The sequence below is a fragment of the Myxine glutinosa genome, chromosome 1 (assembly GCF_964187855.1).
Source record: "Myxine glutinosa chromosome 1, kmMyxGlut1.1, whole genome shotgun sequence".
NCBI lineage: Eukaryota > Metazoa > Chordata > Myxini > Myxiniformes > Myxinidae > Myxine > Myxine glutinosa.
Window position 1 is genome coordinate 75,192,253 of NC_136261.1, and position 17,028 is coordinate 75,209,280.

The 17,028-nt window shown below is 45.0% G+C and overlaps 1 protein-coding gene across 3 annotated transcripts in view; it reads left to right on the forward strand.

Annotated features, from left to right (window-relative positions):
* Window positions 1-221: 221 nt before the first annotated feature.
* Window positions 222-17,028, forward strand: part of RPE65 (retinoid isomerohydrolase RPE65) — a 36,751-nt gene continuing 19,944 nt past the window's right edge. For 2 of the 3 annotated variants that reach the window (XM_068113345.2, XM_068113354.2), the window contains exons 1-4: window positions 222-324; window positions 10,055-10,205; window positions 10,308-10,415; window positions 10,613-10,754. In XM_068113345.2, coding sequence (XP_067969446.2) covers window positions 222-324; window positions 10,055-10,205; window positions 10,308-10,415; window positions 10,613-10,754 — 504 coding nt within the window. The remainder of the gene's footprint in view (window positions 325-10,054; window positions 10,206-10,307; window positions 10,416-10,612; window positions 10,755-17,028) is intronic. The other variant, XM_078773430.1, reaches the window with a different exon arrangement.

Sequence of the window (17,028 nt, forward strand, 5' to 3'; positions counted from 1 at the left end):
AGTTTCAATAATAAAAGGAAGGTTATTCATCAGGGGTGTCACCCAAGGACTCTTGCTTGGCTAGAAGATAAAAATTCTCTCACTCCCTCTCTCATGTCTTGGTGAGTGTCAGGGTTTGAAATCCTCTAGCAGCTTATAATTCGAATTCTGCCAACTGTGCAATTAGTACGCATCTTGTTTTTTCTGTTGCCTGTGCAATTGTTGGAGCCGCACATCCGCTAATGAATTTGTTCATAAACAGCTTCGAGCATCCAAGCGGGGGTTACAAAGCGCTATACGAGACGGTCGAAGAATCGGATAACTCTGTTCCTGCCACCATCCAAGGCCAGTATCTCGCCGGTACACACTTAGTTCTGCAAACAAAACAACCACCATGAACACATAACGGTCGGGGATGCCTCTTCGTGGTGGTTGTACCCTCCAATACAAGTCGGGGACCAATTCTTCCCGGTTACCCGGATTCGTCAGGGCAGCGCGGTCATGGTCAGAGTGCCGATCTGTCCACATGAACCAGCCCTTTCTCTCTCTCTTTCTCTTTCTCTCTTTCTCTTTCTCTTTCTCTTTCTCTTTCTCTTTCTCTTTCTCTTTCTCTCTCTCTCTCTCGCTCTCGCTCTGTCGCCACCTGTTGGGTGCGGTGTCATGGCGTCTGCTCGTGTTTTGGCATTGTAGCTCCGTGCTCGTGATTTGTATCTTTACCCTCCCCTTACCTCTTCGTCTTCACCTTTGTGCCGTCTTTTGTGTGTCACCCTTCCACGTTATCATCATCCCCCCCCCCCCCCCCCCCCTCCTCGAGAGTGAGAAAGTGAGAGAGAGCACACGTGGTGAGACCGGTAAAGGTTCCCCCTTAGGGTGGTTCCCTCTTCGGTTTTTTTTCGCCTCGTGTTACAAATCATAATACTTTTCCCGTTTCTTTTTTCGTAAATATTTTTATTTTTCGTTTGTTTACTGGAGCTTTTTGGCTTCATTAACCCTTTATACATTTATCCTTTGTTTAAACGTGTAAACGATGGCGGATAGCTCTCGTTACACATCTCTTGAAGCGCTAACCCGGAAGCATGGGTTAGTTTGCTCACCTCCGTCGGGAATCGATGTCGAGGCCATTATCCTTGCGGTCGGAGAGTTAATCGGTTTGGATAATGTAAAAGCGGCTTCTCGCATGAATAAACGCGTGGTAATCTTTGTTTCCAAAGTGCCCATGGTTGCTCAAATAGTCGAGCACGGGCTCTTTGCTCCCGACGTGTTTGTTCAGGTTTGTCCACTCGACACGCCGGCAGTTCGGGTTTCTCTCTCTAACGCTCCTCCGTTCCTTAAGAACAAAGACCTGGTTACTGAACTAAACAAACTTGGTTCTGTCGTCTCTTCAGTTACTATGGTTCCTGTACGAGGGAAAAATAACCGGTTAAAACACGTCATGTCCTTTCGTCGTTTTGTATAAACTAGGGCATGCCCGTACTATATATAAGCTAGGACGTGCCCGTACGTGGGTGCCCGTTCCTTGCCAAAAAAAAAAAAAAAAAAATTTGTGTAGGGGTGTGTGTGTGTAAACATCCTAGGGCGTGCCCGTACGTGGGTGCAAAAAAACATGCGTGCAAACAACAACAACAAAAAAAAACTTTGAAACCACGTGGCAGTAACGACCACAGAACCCCCCCCCCCCCCCTCTATTTACATGAATGGTTTGGTCCATTCGCAACGACCACAGAACCCCCCCCTCTATTTACATGCAATGGTTTGGTCCATTCGCAACGCCAAAGCGAACGGCGAACGGCTAAATCGCCATAGCTCGGTAAGTACTTGTCCGATTAATTTCAAACCTTGAAAAGGCACATCCTCGGGTCCCCAGCAATATACCTGGCAAGTTGCAAGTATATCGGACCCGTGGTTGTCGAGAAACAGCGGTCACAGACAAACGTACAAACGTACAAACAAACACACAGAGATTACTGGAATTATAGATAGATGATCTTACCGCGTGGTGTAACCTCTTTAAATGCGGCATTGCCCTTCAAGGTCGAAGGTCACACTTATCGGGTCTTTGTCTCCACAGAGTCTCTAGTCTGTTTTGAGTGTGGTCAATATGGTCATTTAAAAGACTCGTGCCCGAAAAAGTCCACAGATAGAGCCACGAGCCTGAATGGTGATGAACAGCAAGGCTCTACTGAGATCGTTGTCGATGATGTAAACAATATGGGTGGTGCTGATGCAAACCCCATTGTAGACAAACAGAGAACCAGGAAAAGAACCCTCCCACCTTCTAGCGACCTCAACGAGCCTGATAATAAGGTCTTGGCCGGTCCTCCAACCTTCGCTCAAGTGGTTAGTGAAGGTTATGGTGGAGCGCGACCTCCTCCTCAGCAGTTTCCTCCAGTTGAGGAAATTCCTCAACCTCCCCCGCCTTCAGAATACTCTGAGGGTAATGTGATAAATGCTGAAAATTTATGTGTTGGCCAGACAGCACCTGAGTCTCTCCAGTGTTCTGAGGGTAAACCTCCATGTGAGGTTGAGCCTCCATGTGTGTCCCCTGCTGAAGCTTGTGTTGATTGTGCCACCCCTCCCTCTGTGGGGAGTGGTGAGTGTGTTTGAACTAGTGATCTGTCTGTGGAATCCTCCATTGAGGCAGCTGAGCCTTGTCAAGCTCATGGTCAGCAGGGTGATAGTGCTGAAGTCTCAGATTGTCACGTTGATGAGCCCGTTGCTTCGGCAATGGACTCTCAATACAACGATTGTGACTGTTGGAGGTTCTTCCGTTGCCTCACTGAGTGATGGTGAGGCTGACTTCTCATCGGAGCATGTCTCTGGAGGCTCTGTCCCTCCTGCTGAAATCGTGGATTTCCTACAAAAAACTTACCGTAAAAAGCGCGTGAAAATTTGCGATTTCTTCGTTGACACTCACGCCTTCATTAGTGGGGCTCAGGAAGTTGTACAACAATCTGCGGCCCTTCATATTTCTGATCAATCACTGAAAAGACTGAAGAGGTACCTTGTCACAGCAAGGAAAGAATTAAACCTGTAATGGCTGTGTTTCTGCCTATGTTTTTATGAACATAGCAAGCTTGAACATTAATGGTGGGCGCAGTCAGCTGCGTAGGTCCCAAACTGTGCAATTAGCCAGGAGGGAAAAGATTGATGTACTTTTATTGCAAGAAACTCGTGCCACTGCAGACTGCATGGCTGATTGGCAGCAACAGCTGATTGGCACTTGGTTTTTTAGTAATACAGATTCTGTGAGTGCGGGTATTGCTTTTTCTGTCAGGTCACGTTTGTCTGTCTCACCCCCCCCCCCCCCCCCCTATCTTTAAGGAAATCGTACCAGGCTATCTAGCCTCTGTAGAGTTTGAATACAATCAGCAACGATTTATGTTTGTTAACGTCTATGCTCCAAGCGATAGTACAGATAGAGAAACTTTTTTTAATCAGTCCTTTAATTTCCTGAGACACCTCTCTTCTGATACGTTGTTGTGCTTAGGGGGTGACTTTAACTGTACTTTAAACCCAACTTTAGATAGGACAGTGCAGAGCCACATCCAGCTTCAAGTAGGCCTCTTTCCAGTATAATTTCGTGGCATGACCTCAACGATGTATGGCGGCAACAACACCCAAACCTGCAGCAATTTAGCTGGTGTCGGGTTTTACTAAATCATCTTTCACTTGCTCGTCTTGATAAATTTTATATTCCTAACTCTGCTGTCAACCTTGTGACATATACGGCTATTGTCCCTTCAGGCTTCTCTGATCATTCTTTGGTAAAACTGTGCTTTTCCTTTCCTCGCTTCAAACGCCGCACCCTGTATTGGTCTTTTAACACCTCACTTCTGAGCGATCCTTTCTTTAAATCATCCTTTGTGGTTTTTTGGGACAAGGTTGTGTATTTCCAACATCGTTTCCTAAATCTCTGTCAGTGGTGGGACTATGCTAAAGCGCAGATCCGTGTTTTCTGTCAGCAATACAAAACCAATTGCTCTCAAAGTAAACAATTATGTATTGATGCCTTGAAACAAGAAATTCTACGATTGCAGGAAGGTGCTGAGGTCCTCAGTGACGAAAGACGGTGTCAACTCCTCTTTTTTTTTTTTTTTTTTTTTTTTTTTTTTTTTCTTTTTTTTTTTTGTATACAATATCGAGGCTCGTGAAAGAGCGAACATTAATCACATGAACACACAGAAAGACAAACCGACACATAAAACATATAACATAGGGAGCGGTAGACAAGATGGGGAGAGAGGGGGAAGGACACAAACACAACATTTGAGAGCAGGGACCGAGAGACATGGAGACATCGAGAGATCTGAGAGAGGGCGAGGGCTTTGGGGGGGGGGCGTGGGAAGGGGGCAGTGGGAGAGGTATAAAACATATGGACACTGCCAGGACTTCCAGGAAAGAAGTTGGAATTTCAAACAAGGTGGATCTGGGGTGAATTAGCGGGGGTAGAAAAGATCAAGGTTTTGGATGGGGGAAGATAAGAGATGGTGGTGAACAGCTGTTTTAAAGACCTGGAGGGAGGAGTGGGATTGAAGGGAGTGAGGGAGTTTGTTCCAGAGGCGGGAGAAAAGAGGAATGAAAGAGTGAAGGTGAGCGGAGAGCCGAGATTTCGGCAGTTTAACCATCAGAGGGTTGCTGGCAGATCTTGTGCGACCTGTAGGAATATTTGGGGGACAGAGCACAGAGAGAGCTGGGGGTGCAAGGCCGGAGAGGAGTCGGTAGAAGACAGAAAGACCACCTACCTGCCTGCGGTGAGTGAGTGAAAGGCCCTCAGAGATAGCTTCATCGCGGGAGATTCCAATAATTCTGAAAGCTTTGGTTTCAACAGCGTGAAGCCGAGCTAGGTGTGAGGCAGGAGCACCGGCCCATAGGGGAGAACAGTATTCCATTGAGCTGCGGATGAAAGCCTTGTATGTGGTGAGGAGCTCAGGTGTGCCGAGGAAGGACTTCGCACGACGGAGGATGCCCAGTCGGCGACTGGCTTTGGAGGCCAGCTTGGAAATGTGGTTTTCCCAAGAAAGATCATGGCAGATAGTGAGACCCAAAATCTTGAGCGACAGAACTTCTTGGAGAGGATTGTTGAGAAAGTAGATGGGAGGGTTGTCCAGTCGATCTTTTCGGAGAGACATAGTAAGAGTGTGAGATTTGTCAGGATTGAAAGACATGTTCCACTTGTTTGACCAGTCTGTGATTTTGTCCAGGTCTTCAGAGAGTGAGGAGGCAGCAGACTGCCGATCTGAGGGAAGAGGAATGGAGCGGCAGAGAGTGGAGTCATCAGCAAAGAGATAGAGAGGATTTTCGAGAGAGTCAGAGAGATCATTGATGAAGACCAGAAAAAGCACGGGGCCCAGAACACTGCCTTGGGGAACTCCAGCCTGAACAGGAAGAGGAGATGAGAGAAACCCATTCAGGGCCACACGTTGACGACGACTAGAGAGGAAGTCCGCCAGCCATGCGTGGAGATTTCCATGGATACCAAAGGAGGAGAGTTTGGTGAGCAGAGCGGGGTGCCAGACCGTGTCGAAGGCACGTGATATGTCGAGGGAGACAGCTCTAATTTCCTGTTTGGCATTGAGGACCTCCATCCATTGTTGAGACAGCAGAAGCAGCATGTCCAGAGTAGAGTGACCTGGTCTGAAACCAAATTGATGATCAGAGATCAAGCCATTGGAGAAGAGGAAAGATTTCATATCAGAAGCAATGATGGATTCCATGACTTTGCTGATAATTGGGAGAAGGCTGATTGGTCTGTAGTTGCTAGGATCTGTTTTTGCACCTTTTTTGTGCAAAGCGGTGATGTTGGCTGATTTCCAAGCAGATGGCAGTTGACCTTGAGCAAAAGAGAGGGTGAAGAGAACAGAGAGAGGGTGAGATAGAGCAGCAGAGCAGGATTTTAGGACCCGTGGGCTGATGCCGTCGGGTCCAGTTGCAGAATCAGAGTCGAGGGTTGACAGAAACTTTTCCACCTTGTCAGGAGGAAAGGACACGGAGTCCAGGAGCAGCAGGGTACGACTGGGTATGGTGGGTACAGAGAGGGATGGGTTTGGGACACAAGATTTAGAGGCAAACACAGAGTTGAGGCATTCAGCTTTTTCACGTGCGGAGTCAGCTGTGTAGCCGTTTGAGGAAAGGGAGGGGATGGAGGGGGAACAAACACCAGAAACGGATTTGACCAGACGCCACCAGGATTTGGAAGAGGGAGACAGATAAGAGAGTTCGGTCTTGAGAACGGAGAGATATTGTTTCCTGGCTCTCCTGAGGGTGGACACACACTTGTTTCGGGCTTTGTGAAAGGAAATGAGATTTCCTTCCGTTGGATTTGCTTTCCAGGAGACGAAGGCAAGTTGTTTCTGGGCAACAGCCTCACCACAAGATTCCGTGTACCATGGACGGGAGGAAGGGTAACTCTGCTCTGCTCTGCTTTGAAAAAACAAACTCTGCTTAAGGAATTAATTCAAGAAAATGGTATTGGTGCCTTAGTCAGGCTGAGAGTGAATGGTTTACTGTCCTCAGACACGTTGTAAAGATTTCTTTAAGTTTGAGAGGACGACCAAGGCGAGCCAGCAAATGCTTAGTCTTCGGGCTAGTGATGGGCATATTCTTAGTGATAATACGGAGATTGTTCATTTTGTTCGGTCTTACTTTGAGAATGTGTTTTCCTATAAGCCTAATGATGTGCCTGCAATGCAGAATATTACGACCAATTTACCGCAGATAGATGAGCATCAACGGCATGTCTTGGATGAGAACATTACACTCGGTGAACTTAAAACTGCGCTCGATGGCCTTGCTGATCATAAGGCTCCTGGTTTTGATGTGCTACCAGCTGAATTTTATAAAACCTTTTGGGACATGCTTGGTCCTGCTTTGCACTCAGTGTTTTTATACAGTCTGCGTGAGGGATTGTTACCCCTTAGTTGTCGACGTGCAGTTGTTTGCCTTATCCCTAAGAAAAACGACCTGCAATTGATACAGAACTGGCGTCCAATTTGTCTTCTCTGCACAGATTACAAGATTTTTGCCAAAGCGCTTGCTAACCGTGTAAAGACTGTTTTAAGCACAGTTATACATCAGGATCAATCGTACTGTGTTATGCACAGATCTATGCACGATAACATTTTTTTGGTACGAGACCTGTGGGATGTGTGTGCATTTCAACAACAACATACCGGTCTCTTTTTTATTGAGCAAGAAAAGGCTTTTGACTCTGTTAATCATGAGTATTTGTTTCACATTTTAAAGCAATTTGGTTTTGGGGCATCCTTTATTTCATATGTATCCTTATTGTATAATCACATTTTTAGCTTGATCAAAATCAATGATGGTCTCTGTTCACCTTTGCGGATTGGGAGGGGAATTCGGCAAGGCTGTCCCTTATCTGGAATATTGTATTCTCTTTGCATTGAGCCCCTTTTGATTCGTTTACGATCTTCACTTATGGGATTTTCAGTGACTCCATCAGAAAATCCCGTTGTCATTTCGGCCTTTGCTGATGATGTATGTGTTGCTGTTCGCAGCAATAATGACATTGCTCTGCTATTTGAGTGTCTACGGGTCTACTCTCAAGCATGTACAACGCAAATGAATTGGTCGAAATGCAAAGCAGTTTGGGTCGGCGGTACGCCACCTTCTGCCCTTCCAATTCTCCCTATGAATTTGACATGGGAAAAAGAAGGTGTGAAATACCTCGGTGTTTATCTTGGAACCCCAGGTTTTGTCAAAAGGAATTGGGATGGTTTGCTCCACAAAATTAGCAATAAATTAAACAGATGGAGAGGAATTTTGTCGACCTTGTCTTTCCGAGGTCGTGCCCTGGTCATTAACAACCTGGTGGCCCCTCTCTTATGGCATAAAATGATTGCCTTGCAGCCACCTGCAACGTTGGTGTCGTCAATCCAAAAATGTTTACTTGACTTCTTTTGGGATGGCAAACACTGGCTAAAGCCAGAGACTATTTGCCTTCCACTGGCAGAAGGAGGTCATGCGCTTGTGGACATTCTTTGTCGGGTGATGGCCTTCCGAGTCTCTACAGCTCGTCGTTTTATATTTCTGGAAGCCTTGCCCTGGAAATCGACTGCAAACTGTATATTAAAACAAGCCGGCATGCTTGGGTACAATTGTGAACTCTTCTTCATGGAGCTGCAACATGTCGATGCTTCGCTGCTCCCTGACTTTTACCAAGATGTCTTGAACGTCTGGCAGTCCATTTCAGTAACTCGGCAAATGGGGACATACAACAGTGAAAGGTTCCTCCGGGAACCCCTTTTCTACAATGCCCTCTTTCCTGCTATTCCTCGCTCACGTGCGTTTGTGCAACGTTTTGTGAGTGCTGGCGTGAAAACGACTCGGGACCTTCGTGACTGTAACAGGAATAGTTGGTTCTCCGCAGGACATCTTCAAGTAAGAACTGGCATCAGATCTTTGAGGAGCGTCGCCAAGGTCCTACAGGAAATCCTGTGTGTTTTTAGGCACTTGGGCCTGAGCTCAACCGCCAACATTGGTGACCACCATACACCACCACAGATCTGTGCTAGCTCTAGCCTGCCAGCTGATAGCGCCACAACATCTATCTTGTTATCCTCATCGCCACTTTCCAGCAAGGATAAAAAGAGACTGTATCGTTTGTGTATTTCAGTCCGGTTTCCCTCGTTACAGCCGGTTTCTTTTGGGGCTCGATGGAAAGAGAAACTGCCTTCTGGGTCTCCCTCCCATCCGCAATGGTCTGCAATGTATGTTTCACCGATTGTTAAAAGGACTGGTGATATTGCTTGGAGTCTCGCCCATATGGTGTTGCCCTCCAATGTTTTATTGCATCGTTTTAATGAGGATAATTCAGTGGAATGCCCTTTTTGTATGATTTCTGAAGACCTTTTCCATGCTTGCGTAGATTGTGCAAGACTCTCTCCCTTCTTTGGTTTTTTATCAACTTTTTTTAATCGTATGAACTTTTCTTTTTCTACACGTGTTTTTATCTTTGGAACACCACTTAGTTAAAAAAAACGCTCTGAGACTGCTCTTGTTAATTTCTTAATTTCTATTGGAAAATTAGCAATCTACAAAACAAGAAAAGCAAAGCTCCTGGCAAATGCTGATATTTTATGTGATGTGGTAATTGTGTTTAAGGCTCTGGTCATGGCAAGGTTACGCTTGGAATTTTCTTTTTGCGAAATGAAAGATGATTTACAAGCCTTTGTGGGAAAATGGTGTGCAAAGGGTGGGTTTTGTAAACTTGATAATGGTTTGTTAAGTTTTTTATTTTAGTGCTTGGTGTTTTTATTGTTGTTGTTTGGCTGCACATGTTTGGAATTGTGGTGACTTTATCATTTGCATGACTTGAATGGTTTTCTTACCTTTATAATAAAAGAGCTTCAAAAGTCAAAGTCAGTCTCTCTCTCTCTCTCTCTCTCTCTCTCTCTCTCTCTCTCTCTCTCTCTCTCTCTCTCTCTCTTCTCTTCTCTTCTCTTCTCTTCTCTTCTCTTCTCTTCTCTTCTCCTCTCTCTCGCTTTTCTCTCTCTCGCTTTTCTCTCTCTCGCTTTTCTCTCTCTCGCTTTTCTCTCTCTCGCTTTTCTCTCTCTCGCTTTTCTCTCTCTCGCTTTTCTCTCTCTCGCTTTTCTCTCTCTCACTTTTCTCTCCCTCGCTTTTCTCTCTCTCGCTTTTCTCTCTCTAACACTGTCGTGGTCCTGACTTGGTGAAGGTGAGGTTACACCATCTTGGATGTGGGAGATCTCTGGGTCGCTCCTGGGAGATCAATCGGCTGTCTCCATGCCACAGGCTTGTTCAAGAGAACTGTCTGGGGATATACAACAACAACAACAACAACAATCATTAACATCTTGGAACTTTTATGTATTACCCACAAAGAGCTGGGAAAATTCTATGAAATTATATGTACCATAACATTTATGTTGACAATTGGCCATTGTACTTGTAAGAACATTAAATCCAGACAGCTGACCACGTCTTTCCAATGGAAGGAGTTGCAAGTAATGTCTATTTCGCATTGCAATATCACTAACCCTTTGTGTTGACTGTTAATACATGATGTACATCAAATGCTCCTCGTTGTCTCTTTTAGGCCACATTCCCGATTGGCTCAATGGAAGCTTGCTTCGTCTCGGTCCTGGTTGTTTTGAGGTGGGCTCTGAACCGTTCTTGCACCTGTTCGATGGCCAGGCCCTAATGCACAAGTTTGACATTCGCAAAGGCCAGGTGACATACACCAGCCGGTAGGTGGTCGCGTGCATTAATTTGCGTAAACGGCCTGAATTTACTTGTTTCTTGAAGTTTTTGAAATCCATCTTTCTTTAACATTTATTGCTTGTTTGCAGCTTCCTGCTGACAGACAGCTATGTGAGAGCAATGACAGAAAAGCGTATCGTTATCACCGAGTTTGGAACATTTGCATACCCAGATCCATGTAAAAACATTTTTTCACGGTGAGGAGTTGAGGATGAATCTCCATGATCTTTCATTTGGGCCATTTCCATCGTGCTTATTGGTTCAGCTGGATGTTTTGAGTGTTGCCATGTTTCATCTTGGTACTTTATCCATCCTAATGTAATTGAATCAACGGTTTAAAGCTTTTAATTTTACATACCATTTTTGTTCAGAGGCTTCTTCTTCTATTTTCCAGGTTCTTCTCCTATTTTCGAGGATTAGAGATTACAGACAACACTTTAGTCAATGTTTATCCGATCGGAGAAAGTTTCTATGCAAGCACAGAAACAAACTACGTCACAAAGGTGAACCCTGACACGCTGGAAACTCTGGGAAAGGTATTATGATGCAAATAAATCAAAACCTTTTATGACCATTGCAATCGATATTGTTAAATGAATGCAATGGTTTTTTGATCATGAATGATCAATATCACTGATAATTATCAATAACCTGTAATAATGATGAGATCAGTAAGGTAAGAGAGGTGACCAAGAACCCGATGGTCACTCCGGCTGAGCTCCAGAGATCATGTGTGGAGATGGGAGAAACTTCCAGAAGGACAACCATCACTGCAACACTCCACCGATCTGGGCTTTATGGCAGAGTGGCCAGACGGAAGCCTCTCCTAAGTTAAAGACACATGAATGCCCACAGAATCTTGTTTCTCACAGTGTGAGAGAACTTTAGGTGCTTTTTTGCAAACTCCAAGCGGGCTTTCATGTTGTCGGGAAAAGTATCCACTGGTCGGAAAAAGTCTCATTGAGCCATTCGTGGACGTGGAGACCCCAGTGGACACGTGCGATTTCTTCTTGTGGGGCTTTCTTATCCTAAACTAGGGGTTATTTCACTTCCAAATTCACTCGTATTCAATAGGCTTATCCTACGCATTGTTACTCTGGATATGTTGCGACTTTGCCTGTGTTGAGCCTTTCAATTTTTATTTTTATTTTTTTTTGTATACAAGATCGAGGCTCGTGAAAGAGCGAACATTAATCACACAGAAAGACAAACAGACACACAAAACAAATAACATCGGGAGCGGTAGACAAGATGGGGAGAGAGGGGGAAGGACACAAACACAACATTTGAGAGCAGGGACCGAGAGACATGGAGACATCGAGAGATCTGTGGGAGGGAGAGGGCTTTGGGGGGAGGCATGTGAAGGGGGGGGGGGGGGTGGGAGAGGTATAAACATATGGACACTGCCAGGACTTCCAGGAAAGAAGTTGGAATTTCAAACAAGGTGGATCTGGGGTGAATTAGTGGGGGTAGAAAAGATCAAGGTTTTGGATGGGGGAAGATAAGAGATGGTGGTGAACAGCTGTTTTAAAGACCTGGAGGGAGGAGTGGGATTGAAGGGAGTGTGGGAGTTTCTTCCAGAGGTGGGAGAAAAGAGGAATGAAAGAGTGAAGGTGAGCAGACAGCCGAGATTTCGGCAGTTTAACCATCAGAGGGTTGCTGGCAGATCTTGTGCGACCTGTAGGAATATTTGGGGGACAGAGCACAGAGAGAGCTGGGGGAGCAAGGCCGGAGAGGAGTCGGTAGACGGAGTCGGTAGAACTGTTACGCATCAGTAGCTTCACATGATGCATCCCAATGCATCAGTTGAATGTTGTTGAATGTTAAATGTTGTTTTGAGGACTATTGTTAATTGTAGCCATTCCATCGATAAGTCGGTCACATGACTCATTAGTGAGCCTGGGTGCCACACTCCTAACGTCACTGAGATTCTTCTACCTACAGTATAGAGAAGTGAACGACGTTCACCACTGCAACTCCTACTTATGGCCATGAATCGCCCATGTGATTCATCCTAACCACATCAATTACTTTATGATTTGTATCCAAAGCAAAGGCACCTATAAATCTTTTTTGGAAGTTAATGAAGGCCAGATGGTGCTGATCGGACACTGGACTGATATACCAGAGGGGTTCAATTACAGTGGAAGGCAGCGCTATTGAGGATTCTAGGCTTGAGTTGCCATGTCACCATTGGATTGTCGGTAAAAATCCAACTCGCTCAATAATGACCTTCAGGGTGGGGGTAATCAGTAATCTGCATGTGACACCAGTTGACACTTTGTGGTTGACTCGTATTGACGCCCTCAAAGCAGCTTGGGGTGTCATGAAAATGCTACTCTGAACAGGTAGTGCCACAAAAAGTCTCTTCATGAACAAAAAAGAAAACTTACACGATCTCACTAAGGACGTATTAGTGTATTAACGCACAGGTTGTAAACCTGGTGCGTTATATAGTCTAGTAGGAAGACTAGGTCCCCCTGCGCCCCCCGGAGATATACTTCTAATCAGTGTTTCTAGATTGGAAAAAATGTGTAGAAAATGACTAGCTATGGCCCCAAGCTGAAAAAATGTCCCACATACCATTTTTATGCAAATTACTGCTGCCATTATCAAAAAAACGATTTTTGACATATCTCAGCCAATATTGCAGATAATTGAAAAATGAAGGTGTCTAGACCCATGTTTTGAAGGGCATAGATCATGATAGAACTATTCATAACATGATTACATGTGTCTATGGTATACTAGTATGCATATTAATGCTGTAATTACAAAATAATCAGTTTTACAAATGATAAGGATACGTTAATACTGCAGATAACTTAACATGGTACATAAGGGGTCTAAACCCAGGTATTTTCAAGGTTAAATGTCAACAAGATGCTCCTGAGTCTTGCATAGGGGCGGGACATTGGCAGTAACATTGGTACCACTCAACTTTTCTTCCCACCATTGACTTTGTATTGCGAGAGATTTTCACTTGCTTATTTAAAGGTTTCTCACCCAGCCCACGTAAAATCTACCAACTCCTGCTGTTAACTCCCAAACATATTTTTTTATGTTATCCAATCACAGTGCAGAAATGACAGACTAGAGATCCAAATTAGTGCTGCTATAGCTGCCATTTTACATTTCCATCCATGTAACATGCGCGCTCGCGCGCTCGTATCAATTGGTAATGTCGCGCGCTCGTATCAATTGGTAACGTTGATGTTATTGAATACCTCAGTTGAAAGTTCAGTCTTCCATTCCATCTGTGTGTTGTTCTTGGTATTCATCCTCCAATCTAGCCAGGTAAGATGCTAACTATAATGTTACTCACACTCTTGACTTCAGTTTCTGCATGAAATCATAAACAGGCAGAATAACAGCTGAGCCAGCTAGCACCATGTTAGCTAACGTTAAAGCTAGCCTCATCTATGTACAGTATGTTCCTAATGTCGGTGTAACTTAAACTTTTGTTAATGCCAAACATGAGACATATCTGTTGACTTCTGTATATGAATTGAACCAGAAAGAGGCACGACAGCTGAGCTAGCTACAGTAACTTAGCACAATGTTTCATTGGCCTAGATAGCTAACGTTAGTGTGGAAGAATTTAGATGTTTTAGCTATTAGCACTTTTGATGCCACTAAACATGGTTTAGTCAGCTAAAAAGTACCCTAGTGTAGAACATGACTCAGAACCTCTGTTACCTCACTGAAAACTCAGAGCCTCCTTTCACAGGCACTTTTAACATCATTCGTGATTTCTTATTTGTCATTTAACAGTGATGGTAGACATCGACAGCAAGCATGCCCAAAAGAAAACGGAGTGTAGAACCTGCAGCCCAAAGCTCTCCTCCTACATGCATCCTTCATGTACCATCCATGTCTGATCATGGGGATTTCACGCCCCTCCGTAAAATTAAAGGATCTGCTTCAGAAAAACTGCAACTGCTTCAAAAGATCCGGGATAGACGTCTCAACCAACCGCATGACTCCCCATGTCGTATGCAATCAGTATGTGATCAGATCCCGGCAACTCTTCCTGATGACCTAGAAAGAGTAGGATATCACAGCAAGTGTTATAAGCACTTTGTCCGCCACTTTCATCGTCTGGGAGATGATACAGAACCAGGGCCATCAACCTCATCATGGCATCACTCTCCTCGTAAACCAGGAGGTTCTGCTGAACCCATCTTCCCGCCAGAGTGTATATTTTGTGAGAAAGTTGAGACCAAAGATGCTCATCGCAATACTGAGAGGCCTACAACCTTCCCATCCTTTAAAAACAAAGAAAATGCATGGGAGCAAATCGAAACACGGGCTGAGAAAATGGGTCTCTATCAACTCCATCGAAAGGTGAAAAACAAAGACCTCTTTGCATGTGAGGCCAAACACCATCCGTCATGTTTTAAAGCTTTCCGCACAGCATTCTACAACTATGAGCGTGCGATTCACAGAGCCGAAGCACCAAAGGAGCAGGCTTGCATGTCAGCCGCCCATGAAAAGGCATTCAACTCAGTACTGGAACACATTCAAACCCAGGTCATCCAGCAGAATAAAGTTCTACAGCTTTCTTCCTTGCGCTTGCTCTATGTCGAGGAACTGAAACTGAATGGATATGAGAACTCAAATTATCGGTCAGAGAAACTACTGAAACGCCTACAGAATGACCCAATCAAGGAGCATATCCACTTCACGAAGGTTGATCATGACAAATGTGATGTCATTTCTTTCTGGCTTGTGCACAGCTCAAACATAACAGTTTCCAATGCTCTCGCACGAGCATTCACACTCGGAAGCACAAACAAGAACCAAAATGTTGCCCTCCAACTTCGCCAGGGTATTCTACAGGCTTTCAGAGAGTGTAAAGACCAACCATGGCCACCAACAGCTGAAGACATGGAGCTCAATCCTGAAGACATCCTACCTCCAGACCTTGTCCGCTTTCTCAGCGTGCTAATGACTGGCAAGGAGGGCATCGAGACAGAAAAGGTGAAGCGTCTGGTCTTCTCCATTGGACAAGATCTGTGCCGTGCAGTGTCAGATGGAAAATGGAAGTTACCAAAGCACATTCTCCTCTGTGTGACTGTAAGGCACCTGTTCCGAAGCAAACAGCTCACCACAATACTACACAGGCTTGGACACTCTGAGAGCTACGATTTCGCCTTGGAGTTGGAAACTGCTCTCGCCAAGGTCCTGGATGAAGTCTCAACTTATCGTACACCACAAATTGTGACAGGAGAGGGCAACCTTGTATTCCACTGTGAGTGGGACAACTTGAATAAAACCACTACCAGTGTGCACGGCAGCAACATTGTAAACAGTGCTGGAGGAATCATGGTGCAGGAGGTCAAGCCCGGGTTCGAGAGCAGCAAGGACCGAATGCTACCTACCATCAATAGGTCACAACAGCGTAGCCTGAAGGTCGACACACCAAAAACTCTCCCACCCTTGCACTTTACTCGCGTTGGCCCGAAGTTCCCTGAAGGCTCATCATTCACACCGCCAGCAGAGAATGACACAGTCTATGCCACTACGATGCAAGAGTACTACATCTGGCTCTTCATCAGATACATCGGAAGCTGTGGCCTGCAGCCTGTGCCTGGGCTAGGGGGTTTCACCTCTGCAACTGGTTCTCCCCCACCCAGCAAATCAACAGTCGACTACTGCACGCCTATCCACCAACCGATCACAGACAACGCAGTTGTTCGTGAGCTACTGAAGCGTTCCGAGGCAGCAACTGCTGAGGTGGGTCAGAGATGGGTCCTGAATACATTTGATCTGGGTGTCTGCATGAAAGCCCTTCCCATCATCTGGCGCTGGCCAAATGAATTTGCTAGTCATGTAGTAACGATTGGACCCTTCCACACATCCATGAACTACATCGGGATGCTCACTGGACACAAGATGCGTGGTTCTGGATATGCAGAGATTCTCTTTGAGGCACAACTAGTAACAAGTGGATCTCTCAAAGGTGTTCTCAGTGGAAAGGCCTACGCAAAGTCCCTCTTTTGCCTCAAAACAGTGTGTGAGGCAATGGAGAGGCTGTTGATGGAGAGATTCACTGAGGAGGAGAACATCATGATCTCTGACCCTGCTGTGCTTCTCAGAATGACCCAGTCTTGCAACCGAGAGCACCTCGATGAAGCCCTCAAAGACCCCTCAACTCTACTCCTCATCAAAAAGTACCATGCCAAAAAGTACCATGCCAAAAAGTATTAGCACTAATGCTAATGATGTTTATCTAAAACAAGCAAGAGAAGAGTGGTCACATTGAGTGCTAGGACTATTTTGACAGTTGTAATATTTAGAAAAATAAAACTTTGTGTTAACGTCTGTGTAGACGGACCTTAATATGAGTCTATTATTTCGTAAAACTGTGATTATTTTGTAAATAAAGCACTAATTAGCATACTAGTATACCATAGACACATGTAATCATGTTATGAATAGTTCTATCATGATCTATGCCCTTCAAAACATGGGTCTAGACACCTTCATTTTTCAATTATCTGCAATATTGGCTGAGATATGTCAAAAATCGTTTTTTTGATAATGGCAGCAGTAATTTGCATAAAAATGGTATGTGGGACATTTTTTCAGCTTGGGGCCATAGCTAGTCATTTTCTACACATTTTTTCCAATCTAGAAACACTGATTAGAAGTATATCTCCGGGGGGTGCAGGGGGACCTAGTCTTCCTACTAGACTAATAGCGTTTGCCTGGGAATTTCGGGCGCTCAAAAGTGAAGCTAGTTTCTGTCACCCATTTCTGTCGCTCATTTCTGTCGCTCATTTCTGTCGCTCAGATGTGTAAACA